Source organism: Gymnodraco acuticeps, unplaced genomic scaffold (assembly GCF_902827175.1).
Source record: "Gymnodraco acuticeps unplaced genomic scaffold, fGymAcu1.1, whole genome shotgun sequence".
Classification (NCBI taxonomy): domain Eukaryota; kingdom Metazoa; phylum Chordata; class Actinopteri; order Perciformes; family Bathydraconidae; genus Gymnodraco; species Gymnodraco acuticeps.
The window spans coordinates 486,886-514,303 of NW_022990856.1; the positions used below are offsets into that span (position 1 = coordinate 486,886).

Sequence of the window (27,418 nt, forward strand, 5' to 3'; positions counted from 1 at the left end):
GTCGAGGTGGACCGACCCAAATTGAAACACGTGTTCGCTGAAATAAAAATAAATAAACAAGCTAATTTACAACAGATAGTTTATACAGAAACATATATTAATAATATAAATGAGTATATCTTTTCAACACATCAAATTATTTCGTAATTATATGTATATGGAGTTTAAAGTGCAAGAGTCCACCCCCGCTGCCAGCATGGAGTTGGTTTGATCCTACATCGCGTAAAGTTTCCTTCCGTGAGCCTGACACAAAGAGGGGAGCGAAGGTAAGCACATCACCAAATGCACATTTTACACTGTTTTACATCGACCTGTAGTATGTGGCAGTCTACGAGAAGTACACGTCAGCGATAATAGATTGGTACTGAAAATAGCTAATATTTGTCAGTTAAACATTGGCTAAAATGTAGCGATGACTTCGGTGTGATAGGCAAACTGTGGCTAACTTCTGTGGAGCATGTCGTTTCTTTGGCATGTATAGTTTACAATACGAGGGCTTCACATATCAAACACAAAGGTTCTGTCCTTAAATGAAGCTGTGTTTTGTCTGTATTTTATTATGTACAGTATGTGTTTCTATTCGCGATCCAGTGAATAGCCGGGGCCGAGACCTCTCCTACTGTCTGTCTTCTTGGTTACTTCTCGTATTATTTAACCGCTAGCGTTACCGGTATTTGCTAAATGGAGATTTTGCTCCATTAACATACATCAAACCTGTTTCTAACGTTACACTTGTAAGTTTAAAAACACCCTGACGGAAACCGGTGCCACAACTTTGAGAGTTACTTAACTTTGTTGCTTTAATCAGAAGAGGTGAACTGTCAGAATGAACTCTCGTCAACCTGGTACATATTCAGTGGTGTAAAGTAGTGCTGTGAAGTAAATAAGTAGATTTACCCAAGTACTATACTTAAGTACAATTTGAGATACTTTACTTTACTATTTCAATGTCTTACTACTACTGCCCCACTCCAATTCACAACAAAGTAATTACAACTAGCTGCACCTTTACCAGCTTGATGCATCAATAATTATAATTAAAACATATAATTATTATGAAGTGGGGCAATCTGCATAATGATTACTTTTACTTTTGGTACTCTAAGTATATATTGATGCTAATACTTTAACTTAAATAACCTTTTGATTGCAGGACGTTTACTTGTAACAGAGTATTTTTACACTTTTTGTATTTCTACTTTTACTTAAGTACAGGATCTGAGTACTTTTCCACCTCTGTCCATGTCTGATTTCATTGATCATTCAACGCCCCTGGTGGAAAACTATTAAAGCTTCTTTCACTTGGATTTATTGGTGACTAACCAAAGTCTCACATGATTTTGACCACAGCATATCTTGTATCTGTCATACTGTATAGTGAGTGATTCTTCCCGAGGGGCCATGGCTAAAGAAATACAGGGGCACCAGCACAAAGATAGTTTTATAGTATTTAGGGCAGCGCTCTTTCGAGTGGTCAATTAATCACATTTTATAAATGTAACAGCCACCCTTAGTGCACTGCATCTTGTTTTTAACTGAAAGAGTTACCTTGCATGACAGCTCAGTTCTTGCACATCATGCAGATGTTTACATCGGGTCTTACAATATCGCTACATCATAATGTTAGGAATTGTGTTTTAAAGTCGTAGATTTGACTTTCCTGCATCGAGACATACGTTTTTAAAGCCCCTTATATACAGTAATGTGTGTGTTTGTCTAGATTGTGGCTTTCCCTGTTTGAATAGGGAAACTAGTTTTCCTCATCTAGAATAATCCCTTTTTTAACGGATTGATTACAAAGTTAGGTGTGGTCCAAACTCTGTCTTGCAGCACCTGCTGTAAAGCAGGAGAAGAACAGCTGAAATCGTTGTACTTTGGTCAGTCTTTTAACCAACATATATTGTGTATGCATTTAGCTAAAAAAAAACTGGGATTAGATGTTTTAACCATATTGCATAGCCCTAATGACACAGGATAAAGTTGAAAGCAGGAGCTCTGTTGTTTTTCGGTTTTGTCTGCTAATGAACCCAGCTGGGAGTTCACTGAAAAGGTTAGTTGGCATGGACACAATTGTGCAACAGTTAGGGCACACTGATACTGTGTGATTTCTGTTTGAGGTCATTACGTTATCTTTTGAATGACCAGACTTAAACTATTAATATTGCAACAATACTTGTTCTATCCTCATTGATAAATATTTACGGTACTGTCAATGTTTTAATAGCAGCTGGGAACGCTTCCTTTGCTAAGCATTGCCACAGACATTGGTTTCAAAGAAATTCAAACAAGCCAGAGCGTTTTTTCCCCATTTCTAATGATAACGGGGTGAAGCAAGACCTTTATGCAGTGCTGATAGTCGGCTCTGCAGATATGTCTGGCTATGATAGACTTATTTTATTATAGAGAAAGTTTCAGTAAAAAATGTTTCACAACAGGCTAAAATAAGAGAGAATTACACACACTTGCATTCCCTTGCACTTTGCTAATTTGCGGAAATACCATTTGAATATTACATTTAGAAATGACAGGGGAGAGGTTTTGACTATGTTATGTTTCTATCTGATAATAGCTTCACAAGCACTGAAGTCACCGTGACTGGCACACAGGAACCTCTGTACCTTGAAGTAGGGCTGCACGATTTGGGGAAGTCATCTAATTACAATTTTTCTGACAGATTTTGCGATTGCGATTTGCGATTAGGAAGGTTGCATCAACATGCTCCCGTCTCTAGCACCCCCGTAGCCAGAGCTATGAGTGAAAGAACTAAACATGAAACTTCCGTTGGGTTGCTTTAAAGTCAAGCTTCAGTTTAAGATTCACCCTGTAATAGATGTAAAACATGTGATGGAGCATTACAAACCTGACTCAGATGGTTTGTTTCACCGAACCATCTAGGAAAGCTCCATTGGAAGCCATTTGGAAAAGGGCAGGTACTTTCAAAAATACTTGGCAGGTGATTGGATCAATCTGTCAATCACCTTCTATCATGGGCCACTTCTGATTGGTTAACAATGGCTGGTACATGTGGAGCACAGCACTTCTGATTGGTGTGGATGACTGACACACAAGAAGAAAATAAAAAAATAAAAATAAAGAATCGCAGGCTTTGCGATTTGATAATTGCATAATTTCAAATCGCGATTTCTATTTAAAATCGGTTAATCGCTCAGCCCGACCTTGAAGTGGTTTTCTATTTATGTCAGTGAGTCAGAAGTCCAATTGTGAGAAGTTAAGGCTCCTGTTGAGTGTGTGTGCTGTTTCATTCAAATGGTTACTAGTTGGGGAAAAGCCATTCAGATCTCATTGTTTTCACTCCTTGAACCACATGGAAACTTGAGAGCTCAGGACACATTGTTCTTCCGTGCTCACTCAGTGTGAAAAAAGCTGCCGTTGTTAAAGTACAATAAGACATTCCTCATTTTTCTGAATCAGTGGGTCTTTATGTTGTACCAGTTGAAGCCAATTGTCTAATAATGCTTGCAAAAAAGCCATCATTGTATGGCATGACATGTGTAATACTGCTCGCTCACATGTGTTTGCAATCATGTTGTTCTGTGCAGCATTTTAACCCAATTATTGCCAGACTCTAGTTTTGTTCAGTTGGAATGTTTTAGGCTACAGAATTGACACTCATTATAAAATGCAGATTAAATAAAAGGTCCATTTTAAAAAAAAAGGCCTTCAAGCTGCTTATTTAATTAAAGAAATGATGGTTAATGATACGCATTATTTTTCTACGATAACTGTTTGGTACTATTTACTTTTTATATTGACTATACTTGTTCAAACACAGTTTGTTCTTTGCCTACAGTATATGCAGCGTGTCAACATGGCAGACATGGACGCTGATACTGCTGCTCACACCGAGCCTTCGGTGGAGGAAGAGGAGCCTTTTTTCAGCAACCTGGACCTCCTCCTCTTCTCCCTGATTGTTGGTCTTGTTGTTTATTGGTACATGTCCCGCAAGAAGCCTGAGCCCATCCCCGAATTCAAGAAGCTCGACACAGCGTGAGTACCCATCACAATATATATAACAGATTTATTTATTTTCTTAAAGAGTTTGTGGTATGAGTGTTTCTTTATTTGTATTTGGATCTGATTACATCTTTAAGATAAATAAATAAGGATGCTTCAGAGTAAAGAAACAAATTGAAACTCTATATTCGTTAAAAAAATGATCTCAAGTAGTGTTGGGTATTGTTTAACACTAGAACCGCCAACGGGTCCATTTTACCCGCAGCTGTTTTTTGATTGTATGTAACTTTTTTTCAATAAAATATTTAAGTCTCCCAGTCCGTGACTTTTCCTGAAAGTGTGTTATGTAGCACCCTCTGTTGTTAAAAATTGTCAATATGAAGTCAGATTGAAAAAATCGCCAACATGTTTTCCATTTATACCTATATCCGCCAGTGGGTAATATTTACCTCATAGAAAATGCAGCGTAAACATGACGTGTTGCTATAGCAACGCCTTTTGTCTACTGCGGTTCCTTATAGAGATAGATAGATAGATAGATAGATAGATAGAGAGATTTGTACCTAAACAAAACACAAGTCAAACACCAAGCGTTTAAATCAGCACTGGTAGCGATATTTTATACTTCATGCTATCTGCACAAACTATATCATATGAAAAGTGGAGAGTCCACAGATTATATTGGTATAAATTTAATCTCTGTGCGATCAAAACTCACTGTTCTACATGATAAATAAAAGAACATTGTACCTTGAAAATCAATAGCGGGTCAATTTGACCCGTTGGCGGTTTTAGGTATACAGCAACCTCTGGCGGTTCTAGTGTTAAATTAAATATTCTTTTTCGTATAGCTGTTCTGTGTAATGGTTCAGAATTGATCAAATCCTAGTTTCATTTCATAGAATATTATTTAAACAAAATATGTTGCCAGGTAGCTTCTCTACCTGGCAACCTGCCTGTTTAAATTAAGGTTGACTCACTTCCACTTTTTCATCTCCTTACTATGACCTTCTGAATCCTCTGATAGCAATTCTACACTGTCTTTTTCCATCTTTTAAGAAACTATGATGTTAATAATTTGCATGGATGCACTTTGCATAATCTAGAACTCTATGGAGCTATTTCAGGGTCATAAGTTTTGATCATTCAAAAAAAATACAATTTATTTGAAAGTTCAAGTATTTATCCTGAACTTTGAAAAATACAATGATGTATTCAAAATAAAAATAAGTATAAGTACCCCCATCCGATAAATGAACTGTTAGGCAAACTGTTTAGCAAAAAAGTGTTTTATCCTTGTGCTGACTCCTTTTAAGCACAGTTCAGGCAGATCCACACCAGATTCTCCTTCTCAGGGTGTTTCTGTTTCAGAGGATGAAACCTGCAGCTGAAGTTACGGGCTGCATGAGACCTCTTGTCCCACAGAGAAGCTCCTCTTCATCTTACTGCTTGTTGCGTATCACAGGAATGAAATGACCATCCAGCCAAACTACACATATTTGAAGCTTTGGCTTTGCAGCCAGGTGTTTTTATTTACTTCAAGGAGTGTATATATCGCTGTGTACGTCTGTTTGACATTATCAAAGGACTTTGAAGTTCCAAACAATTCAAAATATCGAGGTCAAGCTGGGTCAAGATCATACATCTGTTTACCTCAAAGATACATGAAACAGCACAAATGAAAAACAAAACTTCATGAGAGCACACTTACTCCTGTCTCATTCTCACACACAATCACTCACACACATACAAGGTATAAGGAGGTTTAATATGTAAGAATGAGTTTGGGAATGAGGGAGTGAGAGAAAAAGAGAGAGAAAGAAAGAAAGATATGAGGTGAAAACTGCGACTTGCTGTAAACCAAATCTACTGTATATTGTTGTCTCTGTACACACACTGTACATCCAGACACACACACACACACACACACACACACACACACACACACACACACACCACACACACACACACACACACACACACACACACACACACACACACATTTCTCAGCTGATACCACTCTTCCACATCCATACCAACACACCTACATCATATTAGTTGCATACATGTATTCCAATGACTCTCAGGGCCCCATTATACAACAGGCAAAGAAACCAAGAAATGACAAGCATGTAATTCAATGGTAAAATGTCACATCTGGTGATATACAGTAAAAAGGACAAATTGAACTATTTTTCTCCAAAATAAAACCCTGACATTACAAAATGCATGATTTTATACCGGTATGGCGGAGAGATCAAAAGATGTGCTTATAATAGGGATGTAACGATACCAAAAACTCACGGTACGATAATATCGTGATAACAAGTCCACGGTACGGTATTTATCGCAATATTGAATAATAAAGAAAAAAAAAATTCATATTTTTTTTACTCGGAAAATGTTTCTTTATTACATAATAAATCTGATTTGTACAGCATTTTAGTAGGATAGCAGTATTTTAAAGTGTCAAAAACAAAGTGACAGTAACAGACTGGAACAAGAAAACCAGTGTTTTTGTACCTACTAGTACTACCAAACAAAGTAGGCATTTTCTTTGTGCCACTGCATCTCACAAATAAACAAGGACATTTAATAATCAGACCCTGTAATAAAATAAATCAAGTTTCACTTTAGTTTTTCACGTAACTCAACTCAAACTCACTAGTCACTCACTCAGCATCATCAGACAGGTTTTTAGGAATATGAGAATGTCCACATTTCCAGGTATTTGTAAACTGGGATGTTTGGGCATTTACAATATCCCCTGCTCTGGAAAAAACTCTCTCGCTTGGTACTGATGTTGCTGGGACAGCAGTGGTCGCGTTAACCGAATATTTTATTTATTAATGACGGAAAAATCTGAAAGCAGTCTGTCATTTTGACAGATTAGAACAAACTCGGAACAGCGCCAACGTTTCCCCGCAGCGAGGCTCTGGTGTTATGCCGTGTTATGCATGCCCTCCAAAAGGAAATGATATAGTTTCCAAACCGTAGCCTACTTTGCCGTACAGATCATCACATGTCTGGGAGGTTTTGCTTTACGCTGTGTGCGCTCCCGCGAGGTGCATGCACACACGGCATAACACCGCCCCCCCCCCCCCCCCCTCAAAATGACGGACAGCGAAAAAGTCTAACGCCACCTCAGTGGGACGGAGAGATATGCTTTGGCCATGGGTGACAGCAGTGGGTCAAACTGTGCATTGTCTCTCCACCACTTCAAATACAATACAGTTTTTGCCAAGAAGGTGAGGCTTATTGACAGGGCGAGATATAAATATACTGTTGGTACTTGTCAATGTCTCTAGGTGTGTAAATGTAGCCCTGTAAATACGATGTCCTTTTGTGTTCTGTTGTTTTATGTTCATGTTGTAACCTACTTGCTGCCATGTTGGACAGGTCTCTCTTGAAAAAGAGATCGATGATCTCAATGGGACCACCTGGTTAAATAAAGGTTTAAAAAAGATTTTGTCAGTCTCACGACGGTATTGGGACATTTATTTACCGCGATATTCGGTATATCGTTACATCCCTATAATGGGAGTGGATGGGACATTTTTGTCCGCGAGTGGCTAATGTGAGTTTTTTTGTTTAATCTGATTCTGTGCAAAAACTAATTATCCACCAAAATCAATGTTGTTGCTAATCTTTGACATATCCAAGACTGTGATAAAAAAAAGCCAACCCCCCCAACATTCATTATATGGAAAATAACTGCCTTTTTGTGCATGTTTTTCATAGAAAATGCAATTTCATGTTTTCAAACTGGCAGTGAAAGGGTTAAAATCCTGAACATAAGATAACATTTGGTATTTTTGATCAGGACTGAAGTTGATTGAAAGATTGAACCCCAAAAGGTTTTTTAAAATATTAATCTGTTGTCATTTTAGAGCAGTTTTTGGAAGTGGACATTTTTGTCCCGAATGACTAATGTGAGTTTTTTGTTTAATCTGATTTTGTGCAAAAACTAATAATCAACCAAAATCAATGTTGTTGCTAATCTTTGACATATCCAAGACTGTGATAAAAAATAAAAAAGCCGACCCCCCCAACATTTATTATATGGAAAATAACTGCCTTTTTGTGCATGTTTTTCATAGAAAACGCAAATTCATGTTTTCAAACTGGCAGTTCAAGGGTTAAAATCCTGAACATAATTTAACATTTAGTATTTTTGATCAGGACTGAAGTTGAGTGAAATATTTAACCACAAAAAGTTTAAAAAAATATTAATCTGTTGTCATTTTAGAGCAGTTTTTGGAAGTGGACATTTTTGTCCCGAATCACTAATTTGTAACTTTTTTTGTTCAATCTGATTTTGTGTAAAAACTAATAATGCAAAAAAATCCATTTTGTTGCTAATATTTGACATATCCAAAACTGTTATAAAAAAAAAGAGCCAGTCCCCAGATATGTATTTTTGGGAAAATAACTCATTTTCTCTGTTTTCATCATGAAAAAAAACAGCGGTTTCATGTATTCAAAATGGCATTTAAAGGGTTAAAATCCTGAAAATGATTACATTTTTCGTATTTTCTATTAGGGCGGAAGTTGCTTTAAAGATTGAACCCAAACAAGTTGTGAAAAAACCTTTTAATATAATGTTTTTATCAAAGTCTTTTGCAGTGGACATTTTTGTCTCGAATGACTAATTTGCGTAGTCGATTTGTTTCACAGTGAATTAAAGACCAGTTTGAAAAATTGGAATTCCAAAATAGATCGAGAAAATAGCCTTGTTACAAAAAATCAGGCCATTTGCACCAACACAACCAAAGCGAAAATGAAAAGTGAAAAATGACCCATATGGACAAAAACGTCCACAGTGATACCGGAGGGTTAAGACATACAACTGCAACGAAAGTAACAAAAACAATGTAATATTCTTTTCGGTTTCACAGAACACAAATTGGGTTATTTACATTATATGTTTACATGATTTTGTTGTGAAATAAATGCAATCTCGATGTCATCGTACTATAATACGATGGCTACACGACGGCATTGCAAGGGCTTCACGTAGTCGTGTTGCCTTCCTAAGACAATCGGGCAGCTTCTTGTTTCCTTCGTATTGTCTTCGTGAGGCAAAAAATGCCCGATGGCACCGATGATCAGACGAAGATGACACAATTTGACAAGATGCCCTCACGAGTGCCTTACGAAGGGAAAAAGGGGCTTTAGTGAGAAGGCGTATTTACCTCAACCGATGGCGTATTTACCTCAACCGATCTGATGGAAGCAAATGTGATTACCTTTCTTTCTTTTTTCTTTTCAACACTTGTTAACATTGGTTTTATATGTGTTCCAAGAGAGTGAAATATAACGATTATGCAAGATGATTGCAAACTGCTTGAATATTGCGACAGGCCTTTGAGTCATTTCTTATCAGTTGAGTGATGGAGGCTTGGCAACATTTCAGAGGACTCCCCTTCCACTGGCCACTCTTTAAGTTCCTCCCCACCCACAACACAATATCTTTGTTAACCATAGTGAAGCCAGCCGCAGCAGCAGCCTCACATATATGTAGCTGAGATGGTGCGTGGTTATGTGAATGGAGACAGTGTTGGAGGTTGAGCGGGGGAGATCCTGACCATTTGTATGATAGCAGGAGATTGGCTTGAAAGTGGGAAAGACCCCTGTAGCGCACGTTTTGCTTTGGAAAGAGTGTGCATCTGTGGAGGGCTAGAATACAGGAAGGGAACATAAGAGCAGTTCTCCCCTCCCCTTAAAGGGAGCAGTGATTACCTAACTGTTATGAAGGGGGCGTAGTCTTCCATGTCTTCCTGTGCTTTTGTTTTTGGCCCTGAAACCATTTTGAAAGTTCCCTGGAGAGCAAAATGGGAAGGCAAGCCAAGCTGCTTTTGTGAGTCCTCTCCAAAGGTGGAAAGTTGAGGCAAAAGACAAGCAACCCTTTCTTTACCCTCGGTTACTTTTTTTCATTCTTTCCCCACTCCCCTATTTTTCTTTTTAGTGTGTGTGTGGGCTGAGCTGCTCTACCATTGGAGAAAGGCCATGTCACAAATGGAATCCTTTTATGATAAATGAGGTTACTATAGCAATGACATTTCCCTCTCTCCTCCAGTGAGATGGGGGCGGGGGATACTTAAAAAACTACCATTCACAGCTCTTTCCCACCTCCTTCAGTGATCTACTGAGGAGTTGCTTCGATAACTAGCTCAAGCTCAGAATGGATCTTGTAGACCTCTTCGTTCCCAACACCTTTCAGACCGCAGAGGAAAAGGGGCGGGGATGAGAAGGAAGGCATTTTCAGCCTGAGAATGCTTCAGTGTGTGTTTGTGTGAGTCAAAAGTGTGGGTCCGCAGCTCTGCTTCATTTTATGGGAAAGTCCGTTTCCCACCATTGTGTCCTCAGCGGTTGCCAGACACTGACAGGGCTGGTAGGCTGTGTGTGTGTGTGTTAGTGGAGAACAGACGCTGCTGGTTTCAGAGAGCAGCACAGGAAGAGGCAGAGTTCAGATCGTGGTGGAGGTGAAGGAAGGCAGCTCTTCCAGAACTGTTCGACTGCCTTTCTGACCTGGTTTTATTTTTCCATTCTGTGGTTGTGGAGTGTTGACGTCCTTCTTTTGATTTTGAGCGTGGCGGTTCCCAGCGTGGTCTAGCCAGAGCTGCTATTGGCAGTGGCTGCATGCCATGGGCTGTGTCTTCTCCCTGCCAGAGGACAGGAGAGATGCTGCTGAGAGGTCAGTAAAGTGTTTGATTTATTGCACCTTCTAAGGCACATTTGGAGTTGTTTTGTTTTTACAATACTTGCTTGAATTTCTCCTAATGATTTGACATTAGCTACTGTTTCATTTTACTGTTTAGTTTGACAGGACAGTTCACACGTGGGCTGGTATGTTTTTCATTGAAGACTTGTAAGCATCTTGTAATAGTTCCAATTTTGGCCATTTTCTAGAGCTTCAACAGTTACTTGATTCCTCAATTAGTTGAATCACAACCAAAAGAACTTTGAAGATTTCATGTAGATGGCACACATTATGTTTTCAGTTCTTTAAATATGGAGACTCCCTGCTTTACCTCTGTTTTGTTACCAATAAACTGAATTTGTGGTTTTAAAACAGAAAAAACAAGGCATGTAGTGACATCAACTTCGACATCTATGAAACTGAGTTGGACATTTTTCACTATTTTCGGTTATTTAATAGATTCATCTAAAATATTATCAGCAGATGATGAAAATAACCGTTAAGCTGTACATGTTTCCAAATGTTGCTCTACACAGAGTGTAACTCCCTTGTTCCAGTAGTACTGTATGTACGAGCTGGTGAAATGTTTGACTGCAAATACAATTTGATTAATTTAATTTGATTATGACCCCTCCCCCCTTTTCACAACACTATTAAGTATGTTACCATCTTAGCGACCATTGTGTTGCACATTTAAAAAATGTTTTCTTTTGGTTTTTAGCTATAGGTCAGATTACAAAATGAAAACCATGTCATTACAGCCTTACCTCCAAGTTTTAACGTGTTGCAGATTAAGACTGAAATGATTCAGTGTGCCTGTTTAAAAGGTTTCATTTCTGATTGAATGGAAAGTTAGTTCTCTGACATTATTGTTCACTTGAAAGATGTTTACTCAATTTCAGGCTCAGCTAGTAGTTGCACAAATGTAATGATCTGTTGTCAACAATGATTTGTTTCATTTTGGTTTTTTAAGACTTTGTAGTCTCCCAAAAAACAAAACAACTAATGCTATCCAGCTTTTTTATTGAATGGGGTGGGGAAGAAACACAATTTCTGAACAGGAACTATTTCATGATTTTATTGATCCATCATCACGAAATGACTTTGAGCTAATTAAATGAATAGCAATTGTATACAGAATAAATCAACAGGATACATCTGTTTTATGTTTACAACCTGCTTAGGATACTTTTGTGGTTGTTGCCACAGCATACAGAACTAAAGATTCTGTAATCTCATCTCTTGATTTTATAATGATGCACAGAAAATCCTCCCCCGCTGAGTGCCTGTGAGGCTGGAGACGGTCAAAGGCTTGTTTCAAATTTGATCAGGAATTTACACTTTGCTTCAGGGTTCAATCAGTTTTAACCACAGGGGCCCATTTTTATGGCATGTCGGGCATCTGTCCAACATGCCTGCCCTCTGCACACTGCTGTTCAGTGGATAGCTTCTGTAAATTGACTTAATGTGTGTTAAAGGTCAAATGTAGCAAATGAAACCGCTTCTATGGCTATCCTACTGCTTTGTTGCTTTTGGAGATGGTAAATCTGAAAACAAAATCATCTGGCATACTTGTAGGTATGTGTAGCTGCTTTATTCTTTTTAAAGTGCGGGCAGAATTGCAGCTGTCTCCTTAAACCTTTGATGCTGAATGAAGCAGCGTTCCTCTTTTATTTGGCTTGATAATAGATGTTGCTTCCTCTCCCTCTCTTATTTGCACCGTGTTTGCAGATGTTGTTTTGATCTGTTCTCGGCTATTAATTACCTGAATGAATCTTATTCAAGATTTTGAATTACCATGAGGTGTTATCTGTAGTTAATATACGTCAACCACTTTGTAAGCTGTATGCTTAGTGCATGATATTCATACATTTAGTGTGACTAATGCTCGTATGGCTGCTGAGTCACTGCTCTATTATTCCATGTTATTGTAAGAATAACATGAATAATGACCAGATAAATTACCCACATTGCCTAAGAGCTGGGGCTACGAATTTACTGCCAATTATTTAAATCGCTACTTGCCTAACTTGCCAGTATGGCCAAATAATTACATATGTCAATGTGGGAAAGGAATGAACGAATGCATGCGTAATCATTGATGGAGTACCCTTTGTATTATCCTTACTTTCCTCTCTGAACCTAAAGTGCTCCAATGTTTACTATTTGTTTAAAAGTATACTCCGTGAAGAAGAAAAAGAGCACGACCACAACACAGAACCTGTTGTCCCTCAAATGTATTGACTGATGGTCATTCATTAACAGACTGACACTAGGTAACAGTTAAATGACTTGTATTGCTGTTTGTTTACACGAATGATGTTAGTAAACAAAGACGGGCCTATATTTACACTTGTGATCTTGTGAGATAATTAAAAAGTTACATTCTTCAGTGTTTTCTAAATTCAGATTCAATTGATTAATATTATAGAGTACTGTATTGCTGTTCTGGCCAAAAGGAGGATGATCTTAAGTGTTGTATGAGGAAAGACTGATTTTTGGTAAACATGGTCATTGGTTAATACTTACTTTTTTATCACAGTATCATGGTTAAAAACAGGTTGTGTCTTTGTGTTTAATTATATAACATTATGACAATTCAAACGTATTTCTTCCCAGAGCACCCGCCGCAAGAGAGACAAGTTTCATCGAGAAAATGAAGAAAACCGTGAGTGATTTTCCTGAATGTTTCCCATCATTTCTGCTTTAAAAGAAGCCCTTAGGACCTGGAGATGTTCAATGTTGAACAGTGTTTGTGTTTGTATTCTGAATTGTAGTGTATCACTACATTTTTCCTCCTTTTCTTCGATGGATTGATGGGCTGAATAATATGATGAGGATAATGGCTTTTCATTTAAAAACACTGCTTTGACTTCCCTCTGTTTTCAAGCCAGCCTTGAGAAAATACTTTGGTTTTGAATCATGTGGTTTGCTGCAAGTAGTTTAAATACCATAATGGTGGCAGAAAATTATTTTGGTTCAGAGTGTCATTTAATTTAGTCTCTGTTTCTCTTTTGTTATGAATCATCATGGCAACGCTGTCGGCAGGGATACAATATGTCAGATTTCAACAATGCGTGCCGATGGAGCTGTCTGTGTTCACATAAGCTTCATTTTAGAGAAGTTATTCTTGTTTAGTTTGGACTGAAAATGAAGTTATGTGAAGTTATTTATTCATATGTTGCACTTTTATCTTCCTCTCACATATAGAAGTACTCTAGTTAGCAAAGCAGCACTTCAGGATTTGTGGGGAAATGCTTTTTAGAATATATTTTAGGTAAATCCCAAAATGTATACAGCTAAGATGACAGACATGAAAGATGTGTCGGCTTTATACAATAGTTGTGGGGGAAAGCTCATTTATGCCCCGAGTTTATGCTTTTCTGTCAATGTGTAACCAGGGAAAGAACATCATCGTGTTCTACGGCTCCCAGACGGGCACAGGAGAGGAATTTGCAAACAGACTGTCGAAAGACGCTCAGCGCTACGGCATGAAAGGAATGGCTGCCGATCCAGAGGAGTATGAAATGGTAATCAGAGAAACAACATACAAACCTAAAATTACCAAAATCTTACTTGATCATTAAATCTGCAAGATCATTATGTTTAATTGTCACTGCAATTCTGAAGAAGTCCGTAAAAGCCTAATTGGTTATAAACTCATTCTCTGAATTGTCCTGACAGGAGATTTTATTCATTTAGATGATGATATGTTACACATCCAGTTGCAGATAGATCTCAACAGAGCCACATAACGTTTTATAGTATGTGCCAGATAATATGATCTCTTCTAACTATAAATGAACTCTGCTGAAATATAACGTGTCCAGGCGAGTCCAAACAGACTCAAGCACGTACTCAGATCGTAATACGTGAACTATTTTAAATAACTTGCAAGTTTACTTACAGTACAACTCTTGACATAGCCTTTCAGAAATGTAATGCAATAATAATAATACGTTTATTTATTATGGCACCTTTCACAGAAATAGATTTCACAAGTAAGAACAAAAGTTCAAATGAAGACCACAGGAACATGAATACAATAACCACATGAGGCATAATTTAAGGTCAACATAAAAACAAAACACGGACCATGTGGAGTCCTAAAAGGAACAGACATTATAACAGAACACATCACACACATTTCAAATAGAAACAAATGTCCCTAAAATGCTGAGCCCTTCAGTGCTCTCTGTTTCTGATTGTGATGTCTCTTATTCCAGGCGGAGCTGGCCCGTCTCTCTCAGATTGAAAACTCCCTCGCCATATTTTGCATGGCCACCTACGGCGAAGGAGACCCAACAGATAACGCCCAGGACTTCTACGACTGGCTGCAGGAAATTGATGATGAAGACCTCTCCGGACTAAACTACACAGTGAGTCGTTAATGATTAAATCTTGTATATATTAAGCTTACTAGAACTGACTGCTGGCTTAATTGTCATGAAAGGTCTAAACCTTCTGCGACAGGCTTCATAAATCTATGTTATTGTTATCTTATCGCCATCTTGACTGTAACTGAGTGAAATTCAGCTCTTTTTTTTTGTTTGGAAAGGGAGCAATAACCATACAAACTGTGTGCCATATTCTCTGTTTTGCATGTGAGTTTTTTGGAACTACATGGACATTTTTGTTAATACAATATTGAGAAACGATGAAAAAGTCCTAGAACCGAATGTGCCAACCTCAAAACAAACATCCAAATAAAAAATACGAATGAACAGAAATGAAAGAGCAAGAGAAACAATTCATTCTCACATCACATTTGAGGGACTGTTACACATTCATAGTTTAACAAAATTGTTGCTGATTAATGGTTTTATTGATCTACTAGCTGATTGTTGCAGCTGTGTAATCATGTGAGCTAAATGTATGTGATGTACCCAAACAACACCATTTTCAATGTGTATATTAAATGTATCATTTCTGTTTTGCTCTTTACAAAATGTGTTCAAATAATTTCCCTAATGATATTTTTGGAGATAAAGTTACTTGAAGTTTGAACGACTCGCTCATGGATGTGCATCAGTCCGAAGAGGAACAAAATTAATATAAATAGATTTTTTTTTCGCTATTGCTGCTTCACAAACCCAATTCTTTTTTTTTTCACGCCATGTCATTTTGCCTTGCGGTCTGATCATAGGCGGCGCGTGAGGCTCAGGTTTGGGAAGGCTAAATCACTTTTTTTTTCATCTTACGCTGCCCGCCTCCGGCGTCTATAGAAAAGAGATCAACTCAGTGAAAGCACCGCCTGCTGACCGATCAGAGCTCAGTGTGCGGAGTTTAAATCTATCAAGTCATATTCCAGGAAAAAGGAAATGCAGTTTAAACTGCCGTATGCAGAGAAGACGCCGACGTGTCGCACTTATCATTCATATCACACTGACATCACATCATCAATCAGATCATCGATCTCACATCGATATCACAATATTTCCTTATCTGAGTCAGCTTCTCGAGCCGTATCTGGCCGTGCAACACTTAGTTACATTGTCACATATACTGTATGCAGACGTATTATTTTAAGCAACACATTAAGTTGACGAAACACTCAACTCAAATGTAATAAAGTCAGATCCCCTCGTGTTTTAGATGGGGCGGTATCATAAAACTGTTGTACGCTTTCAAACACTCGGTAGTTTATTTTTTAACGAGTTGTTCTGTATTCTCCTTGCAGGTGCAACTATGTGGCTTGTATCCTGGATGATATGTTTAAGTCATCATGGATGTTTAAAGTTAATATTTGTCTAATATTAGTTTACTTTTCATTAATTAAGTATGATGTTGCGCTGTCAGTACACTTGTCCCTGTTTGTGATTGGTCAAATGTAGCTAACCCCGCCCCTTTCACGTGAACGCGTTCTCAGCTGGAGAGAGAAACCCTGGCTTGATTTACCGAGTTCATAACCAGCGCTGTAGGACCGTTTAGCGAGATCGCGTTTGTTAGGGTTAGTTAAGATAACTCAAGCATATCCAGGGTCTGTTGAACTGGCTTCGTGGTACAGGGCACAGGTGGCTGCATAGCAGCGCTAATGTCAAAGACATTATATTTTTATTTTACCAGGATGCAGTTACACAAATATTTGGGAAGACTTAGCCTTCCCTAGCCTACAGCACCCGCCGCCCCTGGGTCTGATGTACCGCACACAGGCTTCCCTAGCATGAGCTGCGTCCGTCTTTGTGTGCACCATGAAAGAAAGGCCTTTGTGTTGTCTAGTCAGTGTGTGCGTGTGTGTCATTGTGTCAATGTTGGGGTGCAGAGCCTCTGACCCCATTTGAGTGAAAACTTCTCACAGTGTCCCGCTCCTCGCAGCAGCGAGCCTCGCAACGTCCCGCCGAGTGTGTGTGTGTGTGTGTGAGGAAGTCCGCGGATTGGTCCAAACGTTACGTCACTATACCCGAAATACGTCACTATACCCAAGAAGTAAACAATGGAAAATTAGAAATCTCCAACGAGGCGTTCTGGGGCAGCATAGACAGGTATTTTCTGTGTTAGAGTTTTACTCGCTACAGGGTGTACTTTGAGGGTTTGTGACTCTGCAGACCGTTTACATGCAGAAAAAGCTACATAATACACAAGGGGACGGGTAATAACCAGAAAAGCATGACATGGGACCTTAAACAATATTTAATTCATAGAGTAATGGATCTTTTTAGTATTTTATTAATAGATTTTATATCTCTTTTGTGATATTTTAAGTCATGCTGTTTTATTTACAGGCCCTATGACTCGAAAAACCCTTTCCTGGCCCCAGTCTAGTCAGTGTGTGCGTGTGTGTCATTGTGTCAATGTTGGGGTGCAGAGCCTCTGACCCCATTTGAGTGAAAACTTGACTGTGGGAAATGCAGCCAAATTATTAGGCACAGTTGCGTCCTTCCGCCTGTTTTTCATCTATTGTCTCTGGTAGCGCCGTCACAATGTCATACTTTCCCTCCACGGTTAAACATTTGTACAGTTATTTTGATATTATCGAGATATCTAGTAAAAAGCATTCTAAGTCAAATTCATGTTTTGTGAGAATGTAGAGAATGCTGGATTATTATCACATTTATAATTAACATAATATCAATATTAAAACATTTTTCTGATATCACTGTTATCATTAATAATACTTATGTTTGTAGAATTGTTTATAATAATCGAGATGCATCCGTGTCTTCTAAGACATTTTACAGTATGGCATGTTATTTTGATTTTGTATTCTAGTAGAATAAATTGCCCTACAATTAAACTGGATGTCACACTTAAACCAAACAGCAGTCAAACATCTACATTGGTTAATTGTTTAACTATGACATTGTTTAAATTGTGAAGAACATCTTAAATGTACCCGGTTTCTGTCACGATTAATCGAAAGCCACTTAGTAATGATCTCTCTCTCTGTGCCTTGTTAAATCTTCAGGTATTTGCTTTGGGCAACAAGACATATGAACACTACAACGCAATGGGAAAATACGTTGACAAAAGGCTGGAAGAACTCGGGGCAAAGCGGATCTTTGACCTCGGTTTAGGGGACGATGATGGCAAGTAAGTGACCCGTTAATCCTCTGAGCCAAAAAGGAAATGATGACTCGACATTTCTCTCAGCATTGAGATGCTAAGTCAGCACAAAAAGCTTGTGTGGACCACTATCAGTTTTCCTGTACAGTACATGATACGCAGTTTACACCTTATTTTACAAAGTTTCAAATCAACTTAACAAATGTATTCTCTGAAGAATTAACTTCTTTCATATTCATAACTGTGTGAAGCCACCCAGAGGCCAAACTATCAACTTTAAAACAAATAAAATAGATTTCATTATTTAATAGATTTGAATTTACCCTAAAAATTAGAACGTTTACTTTTGCAAATTCATGCAAATGTATATGGTTATTATTGTAATCTAACTGGTTGAACAAGGTTGGATTTAAATGTGTTTTTCTGTTGAGTAACCTTGTTTTTTATCTTTCAGTCTGGAAGAGGACTTTGTCTCCTGGAGAGAGCAGTTCTGGCCGTCTGTCTGCGAACACTTTGGAGTCGAAGCTTCAGGAGACGACTCAAGGTTATTTCACAGACAATTTCACCCTTTTTATTATTTATTATTTACATTGTTTGTCCCCATCGTTTTATATTTGCCTCATCTCCACCTAAACCCTTAATTTCCCATACTCACTCTTTACCCACTCTTCAGCATCTGAAAGCCGCTAACATTAAACAAATAAAGACATGGGAAAGCTTGCATTCACATTGTTCTTAGGTTAGTGATAATTCATATATTGTCTCTTCAGGTGAAAGGTAGTTTCCACATCCTTTTAACTCTAGTAATATAAGACTGATATATTTCAGGTTGGCTGCGCTTCCTTATCAAGAACTTTCACACAAATCTAATCTCAGATTAATGACACAAGGCGATCACCACAGAGTGATAACCAAATGTAAACTTTTGCACATAGGCTGAATTTAAAACAATACTCCACCCAAAGTCTTGTTTGTTCATTACCTTGTTTAAGTTCATATCTTGAATAAGACTTGTTATGTAATGCTAAAACAGGTTATATCTTATTTATGATAATCATAATTAAATGATTGGATCTATGCATCATCCCAAAAACAAAAGTATAATTTTTACATTATTTTTTATATAGTTTTCACTATGAATTAAACTCTGCTTTTACTATATGTGTGTATACAGCGTCTGAGGAGGCTAACTTCTGATTCCCCCCACAGCATACGGCAGTACGAGCTGAAGGAGCACACGGACCTCAACATGAACAAAGTCTACTCAGGAGAGATGGGCCGCCTTAAGAGCTTCGAGGTCCAAAAGCCGTGAGTACTTCAGCCGAGACTCTGCTCACTATCTGAAGTCCTTCATGAATGTACTAATACCATTACTCACATTTCACCCACTTACATTACCTATTGCAAAGTTTACCAAAGGTCACTTTCAAAAAATGACGCTTTCTGCCCCCTAGTGGGACATTTGAAAACCTATTTTCACAGCCTTTAAAGGTCCCATGTCATGGCCATTTCTACTGATCATAATTCCATTGTTGAGGTCTACTAAAATAGATTTACATTGTTCAATGTTCCAAACTCACATTGGTTTCTCATACAGCATCTCTGATAGTATGTGTATTCACTCTCTGTCCTAAACCGCTTGTTGGAGCTCCTGCCCCCCACCCCCCTGTGAGCCCAGTGGCCCAGATAGCGAGACACCACGGAACTCAGCCTGGGCACACACACACACACACACACACACACACACACACACACACACACACACACACACACACACACACACACACACACACACACACACACACCCGCAGCCTGGCTGGGAGTTTGTGTGTGTGCCCAGGCTGAGTTCCGCGGTGTCTCGCTGTCTCACCGACCCCGCACCAGTGAGCCAGCTCAGTGTCCCGCTCCTCGCAGCAGCGAGCCTCGCAACGTCCCACCGAGTGTGTGTGTGTGTGTGTGAGGAAATCCGCGGATTGGTCCAAACGTTACGTCACTATACCCGAAATACGTCACTAATACCCAAGAAGTAAACAATGGAAAATTAGAAATCTCCAACGAGGCGTTCTGGGGCAGCATAGACAGGTCTTTTCTGTGTTAGAGTTTTACTCGCTACAGGGTGTACTTTGAGGGTTTGTGACTCTGCAGACCGTTTACATGCAGAAAAAGCTACATAATACACAAGGGGACGGGTAATAACCAGAAAAGCATGACATGGGACCTTAAACAATATTTAATTCATAGAGTAATGGATCTTTTTAGTATTTTATTAATAGATTTTATATCTCTTTTGTGATATTTTAAGTCTTGCTGTTTTATTTACAGGCCCTATGACTCGAAAAACCCTTTCCTGGCCCCAGTTACTGTCAACCGCAAACTCAACAAAGCCGGAGATAGACATCTTATGCATGTGGAACTGGACATAACGGGATCCAAGATCAGGTGAGACTGGTTAGATGTATCTATAATGAAATGCTTGAAAATACTTTTTCATATCCCTATGATGATGAGATGATTCATTTTGTGTTTTGAGGCTTTATGATTACAGGTCAAAGTCTAATTGAATCACCATATGTGCTTTCAGATACGACTCTGGAGACCACGTTGCTGTTTTCCCCACAAATGACTCTGCAATGGTGAACAAGTTGGGACAAATCCTTGGAGTGGACCTTGATGTGGTTATCTCTCTCAACAACCTTGATGGTATGGCATTGAAAGCCCGAAGCACCTTGACTTTACTAGCTCGTCCCTGAAACACTGTCACAAAAACCTCCCTTGATATCTAGACCTACAGTATCACCACACTTAATGCTGATGAATTTTATATTGTTATATTACTGCTAGTGAATGTAATTGCTGTAATATAAGGTGCTGCCTTTTGTTACCAATTATAAGATTCTAGCCCTCATGAAGGTCATCAGATTCGCTTTGTGTGGCATAAGTGAAGAAGCAGCTCCTGTTCAGTTTGAAACAACATTACTGAATAATGAAAAGTTATTACACAATATAAGTAATGTTGCCATTCAAGCAATGTTTTAAGTTCCTCAGTCTGCAAGGATATATTAGTTCTGACTCATATTTCATAACATCGCAAATCTTTTGTTTGACCAAATCTACTCCTGCCCGGACGATTTCCAATTTGATGAGTCAATAGTAGAGTCATGCAGTAATCATAATAATGAGTTAGGGCACTATCACCTGTCATGACAGCTCTGTAATCTGTCATGGCAACATAAAAAAAATGTCATTTACAAAACATAGAGATGTGCTTATGTGACTCGAACACTAAGGTTAACTTTGTGAACATATGTGTATTTTTTGACCTCCCATGAAATACGAGACTATTTAAAGCCTGCTTTTAATAAACATTTATTGCAATAAATAACTAGGTAAACTGAATGTAATGGTAATTAAATACATTACAAGGTCTATTAAAGTAGAAAGCATTCTCATCACAGATAGAGCAGTAAGTTGTTGGTGTTATGTTCAAATTCAAGTGTTGGCTATAAAAAACATCTTGACACAATTCTAGATACAAAAAAATGCATCTTTTTATTTATTTTCCAGAGGAGTCCAACAAGAAGCACCCCTTCCCCTGCCCCACCACCTACCGCACCGCCCTCACTCACTACCTGGACATCTCGCAGCCCCCCCGCACCAACGTCCTCTACGAGCTGGCCCAGTACGCCTCGGACCCCAAAGACCAGGAGAATATGCGCAGGATGTCCTCCTCCTCGCCTGAGGGCAAGGTCAGTGCCAGGTGGTGAAGAGTTGTTGGTGTCAGTATGTGGTTCATGTCAACATTCTTCTGAGCGCCAGCATCTAGCCCCTTTATCGAGCGTGCTGTATTTTTTGTGCGGCTGCTCCGAGCACTTTGAATATAAGAGGTGTTCAACTTTTAAGGAAAGGCCGGTGACCAGAGTTTCTACCAGGGGGGCGTCTTGCCGTCATTTGACACCCTTATTCAGCTCAAAAATATTAATAATTTCGAGAGAAGATCGAGAGTTTCTATCGCTTGAAATGACGAAAAGGACAAAGGACAAGGACATCCCTCTGTTGGAGGGGCAAAGGAGTCTGGTGGGATTATTTTTGGAGTATTGAAGATCGTTTCCCCGACATCGGCGGTGCCTGCTACAACGTGCGAGATTTGGACGCGATGAGCGGGGGGGTTTTAGTGGAGCACGCGCTTGAGCTGCGAGCACCAGAGCCTCGCAGCGGCGAAACTGAGGCTCCGTGGTAAACTGTGGTAACATGAAGAGCCGTTTGGGAGCCGAAACAGCCGGCGCTTTAAGAGAGCCGAGCCAAATGATCCAGCTCACTAACGTAAAAAGACAGTATCTATAAGGGACGGCTCAAGTCAAAATTCAAGCACCGGTGAGTGTGTATCCGGTTGGTCAAACAAATAGCAGCACAAATGGATAATAAAATTCAAGGGGGTGAAGTACGTCTGTCAACAGCAGTGATATGTGGTTGACATATGTGAATATAAACAATAAAAAACCTGGGAAATTGTTTAATATTTTTTGTATTAAATGCTGGGAGGAGATTCTTCACACCGCCTTGCCATAAACAGGCTCTATGTGAACACAGGCCCTAAGAGAAACTCTGTTGCATCTCATCCATGTCTGTGAGTTTGTCAACCCTCTCCACCTCTGATTCTTCATCCTATTGTGTTTTTGATGCTTCCCCTCTCCAGGCCCTTTACCACAGTTGGGTGCAGGGAGCCTGTAGGAACATCCTGGCCATCCTGGAGGACATGCCGTCTTTGAGGCCTCCCGTTGACCACCTGTGTGAGCTGCTGCCTCGTCTCCAGGCTCGCTACTATTCCATCGCATCTTCTTCAAAGGTACTTTCCTGTTTGGATCGCGGTTTCAGAACTGTTTAACACTTAATTACTGATACAGTGTGCATCTGGACCCGGTGACGACATTACCTATTGACGCAGCAACCACTGTAAGTTATATTCTTGTTTAATTAGACTTCTCTGTTTCATTTATTCGACTCTGTATAAATTGTTATTGTAGCTTAAATGGCTAAATCGCGTTTGAGAGATTTTAAATCTCAGATCTGCTCAGGCGAAACCTGCTTTACAGCTCTCAGCACTCAAGCCTGCATTAATATAGGCACGGCCAGTCTATTGATAGCGTGAAGTACAACCGCGTGACTCAGTCATTTTGTACCTTAAAAAGCATTTAAATACCGCATTTAAAATCTGATGAACTCAGTGTGCATCTGGACCCGGTGACGACATTACCTATTGACGCAGCAACCACTGTAAGTTATATTCTTGTTTAATTAGACTTCTCTGTTTCATTTATTCGACTCTGTATAAATTGTTATTGTAGCTTAAACGGCTAAATCGCGTTTGAGAGATTTTAAATCTCAGATCTGCTCAGGCGAAACCTGCTTTACAGGTCTCAGCACTCAAGCCTGCATTAATATAGGCAGGGCCAGTCTATTGATTGCGTGAAGTAGAACCGCGTGACTCAGTCATTTTGTACCTTAAAAAGCATTTAAATACCGCATTTAAAATCTGATGAACTCAGTGTGCATCTGGACCCGGTGACGACATTACCTATTGACGCAGCAACCACTGTAAGTTATATTCTTGTTTAATTAGACTTCTCTGTTTCATTTATTCGACTCTGTATAAATTGTTATTGTAGCTTAAACGGCTAAATCGCGTTTGAGAGATTTTAAATCTCAGATCTGCTCAGGCGAAACCTGCTTTACAGGTCTCAGCACTCAAGCCTGCATTAATATAGGCACGGCCAGTCTATTGTCGCCCATCAGCTGTAGATAGTTAACTAATTAGAGGGCCGTGGCCCTACAGCTGTGTGAACTGAGCAATCAGGCGTCCATTTTTGGGTAGCTCTTTCCTGGAGCGTCAGCTTCAGCGTCAGACAGCCGAAGACTGACAAAGACATTGGAGTCCTGCAGGAGTAAGACTGACAAAGACATTGGAGTCCTGCGGGAGTAAGACTGACAAAGACATTGGAGTCCTGCGGGAGTCACGAGGGAGGCAAAGAGGAGGCAAATCCTACTCTGATTGAGCTGGTGTCTTATTTATCTTTTCTTTAGTTTTCTAGCCCCTCATGCTATAATCATGTGTATTTTCTCCATTCCTGTTCATGTGTCTTCTCGCAATTATCACTGGCCCCGTGTATCTCCTAATCGATATAACCGGCCTGCTCTCGTCTATCCCACGTGCTCCACTGAGATCCAACATCTAGTTTCTGGTGGCCTGTGGAACTGCCAGTCAGCTGTTCCCAAGGCTGACTTCATCTCTGGCTACGCCTCCCTGCAGTCTCTGGATTTCCTTGCTCTCACTGAGACCTGGATTACTCCATCCAACACATCCACCCCAGCAGCTCTCTCCACTGCATATTCCTTCTCCCATACACCCAGACCCACTGGCAGAGGAGGTGGCACTGGTCTCCTGCTCTCTCCCAAATGGAGCTTTTCCCTCTTCAAGCTACCTAACTTCACTCCTTCTACCTTTGAATTCCATGCCGTCACAGTAACCCATCCTATACAGTTAACCATTGTTGTTCTCTACCGTCCACCAGGCGCCTTGGGGGACTTCTTGGAGGAATTAGATAATCTCCTCTCACTCATCCCTGAAACTGGCCCTCCCGCTGTACTTCTCGGAGACTTCAACCTCCAGACGGGGAAGATAGACGAACTAACATCTCTGTTAACCGCCTTTTCTTTCTCACTGTCTCCGTCCCCACCGACTCATAAAGCTGGCAATGTCCTTGATCTCATATTCTCAAGGAACTGCGCTACTTCTAACCTCTCTGTAAACCCGCTCCACACATCCGATCACTTCTTCATTTCATTCTCTCTATCCCTTTCCAAACATAACAAACTAATCTCTTCCCATCCTGCACTTGTCCGCCGTAACCTTCGCTCCCTCTCCCCCTCTACCTTTGCCTTGTCGGTGCTCTCAGCCCTCCCTTCCTCTGATTCGTTCCATCTCCTGCCTCCAAACTCTGCTGCAGAAACTCTCCTCTCTACTCTCTCATCCACTCTGGACTCGCTCTGTCCTCTCACATCTCGGCAGGCTCGTCAGTCCCCTCCTGCTCCCTGGCTAAATGATGCACTGCGTGCTAATAGAACCGTCCTTAGGGCAGCAGAGCGGAAATGGTGGAAATCCAAACACCGTGACGACCTCCTAACCTATCAGGCTCTCCTCTCCTCTTTCTCTGCTTCGATCTCTCAGGCAAAAAGCACTTTCTTTCAAGATAAGATCCAATCTTCCTATTCCAATCCTAAAAAACTATTTTCCATCTTCTCCACCCTCTTGGACCCTCCAAAAGCCCCTCCCCCCTCCTCACTTCTGTCAAGCGACTTTGTTACCCACTTTGAAAAAAAGGTTGATGATATTCGCTCTTCTTTTTCTGACTCACCTTTACTCACCGCTGGGTCACCAGACCCTCCTTCCACCAACACACTTACCTCCTTTTCCCCTCTCTCTCCAAGTGAGGTTCTTACCCTCATTACCTCTGCCCGCCCTACCACCTGTCCTCTGGACCCTATCCCTTCAAACCTCCTTCAGACTATCGCTCCTGATATTCTACCGTTTCTCACCCATTTCATCAACACTTCTCTAACTTCTGGTCACTTTCCAAACAGTCTCAAGGAGGCAAGAGTAAACCCTCTCCTAAAGAAACCCACTCTCAACCCGTCTGATGTTATAAACTACAGGCCTGTCTCTCTCCTCCCGTTCCTGTCTAAATCACTTGAACGCGCTGTCTTTAAACAACTCTCCTGTTATCTCAATCAGAACAACCTTCTGGATCCGCACCAGTCTGGTTTCAAGGCAGGTCACTCCACAGAAACTGCTCTCATTGCTGTCACGGAGGAACTGCACACTGCTAAAGCAGCCTCCCTCTCCTCTGTCATCATCCTTTTGGACCTGTCTGCTGCATTCGACACGGTGAATCATCAGATCCTCCTTCGCACTCTCCAAAAACTTGGAGTTTCAGGCTCTGCACTTTCCCTCCTCACCTCATACCTGAAAGACCGTACCTACAGGGTGACTTGGAGAGGGTCTGAGTCCGACCCTTGTCAATTAACTACGGGGGTCCCTCAGGGCTCTGTTCTTGGTCCCCTCCTCTTCTCCCTGTACACAAACTCGCTCGGATCAGTCATTAGCCCGCATGGTGATTCTTACCACTGCTACGCTGATGACACCCAATTAATTCTGTCCTTTCCCCGCTCAGAGACCCAGGTCGTCGCACGCATCTCTGCTTGTCTAGCTGACATCTCTCAGTGGATGTCTGCTCACCACCTCAAGCTCAACCTTGACAAGACTGAGCTGCTCTTCCTCCCGGGAAAAGATTGTCCCACTCTTGACCTAACAATCAACATCGGCACCTCAGTTGTTTCCCCGACTCAGACTGCAAGGAATCTGGGTGTGACCCTAGATAACAACCTGTCCTTCACTGCAAACATCGCTGCTACAACCCGTTGCTGCAGATACACGCTTTACAACATCAGGAAGATACATCCCCAGCTGACTCAGAAAGCGACTCAGGTTCTGGTCCAGGCTCTCGTCATCTCACGCCTAGACTACTGCAACTCCCTCCTGGCTGGTCTACCTGCATGTGCCATCCGACCTCTGCAGCTCATCCAGAATGCAGCGGCTCGTCTGGTCTTCAACCTTCCTAAATGTTCCCACACCACTCCGCTCCTCCGCTTCCTTCACTGGCTTCCGGTAACTGCTAGAATCCACTTCAAGACACTGGTACTTGCTTACCATGCTGCGAATGGATCTGGCCCTTCCTACATCCAGGACATGGTTAAACCGTACACGCCAGCGCGTGCACTACGCTCTGCATCAGCCAAACGACTCGTTGCGCCCTCGCTGCGAGGGGGACCCAAGTTCCCATCGGCTAAAACACGTGGGTTTGCTGTCCTGGCTCCAAGATGGTGGAATGAGCTCCCCATTGACATCAGGACGGCAGATAGCTTGCACATCTTCCGGCGCAAACTGAAAACTCATCTCTTTCGACTCCACTTCGAGCGTTAGAACTATTAACGAAGCACTTATATACTAATAAAGGACTGGCTTATCTAAAGCCAGTTGAGTAGCACTTGAAATGTTTGGCTCTATGAAACCTGATGTACTTATATGATTCTGTTTTCTTCAAGGTTGTGTCTTCCTGGTCGAATGTACTTATTGTAAGTCGCTTTGGATAAAAGCGTCAGCCAAATGCAATGTAATAATAATAT

The 27,418-nt window shown here is 40.4% G+C and overlaps 1 protein-coding gene across 2 annotated transcripts in view; it reads left to right on the forward strand.

Annotated features, from left to right (window-relative positions):
* Positions 1-197: 197 nt before the first annotated feature.
* porb (P450 (cytochrome) oxidoreductase b) overlaps positions 198-27,418 on the forward strand; it is a 30,798-nt gene continuing 3,577 nt past the window's right edge. Inside the window, exons 1-12 of one of the 2 annotated variants that reach the window (XM_034233207.1) lie at positions 198-266; positions 3,812-4,008; positions 13,298-13,346; positions 14,080-14,208; positions 14,905-15,057; positions 18,084-18,208; positions 18,636-18,725; positions 19,391-19,489; positions 20,504-20,620; positions 20,763-20,881; positions 21,746-21,927; positions 22,875-23,024. In XM_034233207.1, the coding sequence (XP_034089098.1) occupies positions 3,815-4,008; positions 13,298-13,346; positions 14,080-14,208; positions 14,905-15,057; positions 18,084-18,208; positions 18,636-18,725; positions 19,391-19,489; positions 20,504-20,620; positions 20,763-20,881; positions 21,746-21,927; positions 22,875-23,024 (1,407 nt within the window). In that variant the 5' untranslated portion in view covers positions 198-266; positions 3,812-3,814. Of the gene's footprint in view, positions 267-3,811; positions 4,009-10,135; positions 10,673-13,297; positions 13,347-14,079; positions 14,209-14,904; positions 15,058-18,083; positions 18,209-18,635; positions 18,726-19,390; positions 19,490-20,503; positions 20,621-20,762; positions 20,882-21,745; positions 21,928-22,874; positions 23,025-27,418 lie in introns of those variants that run through there. The other variant, XM_034233208.1, reaches the window with a different exon arrangement.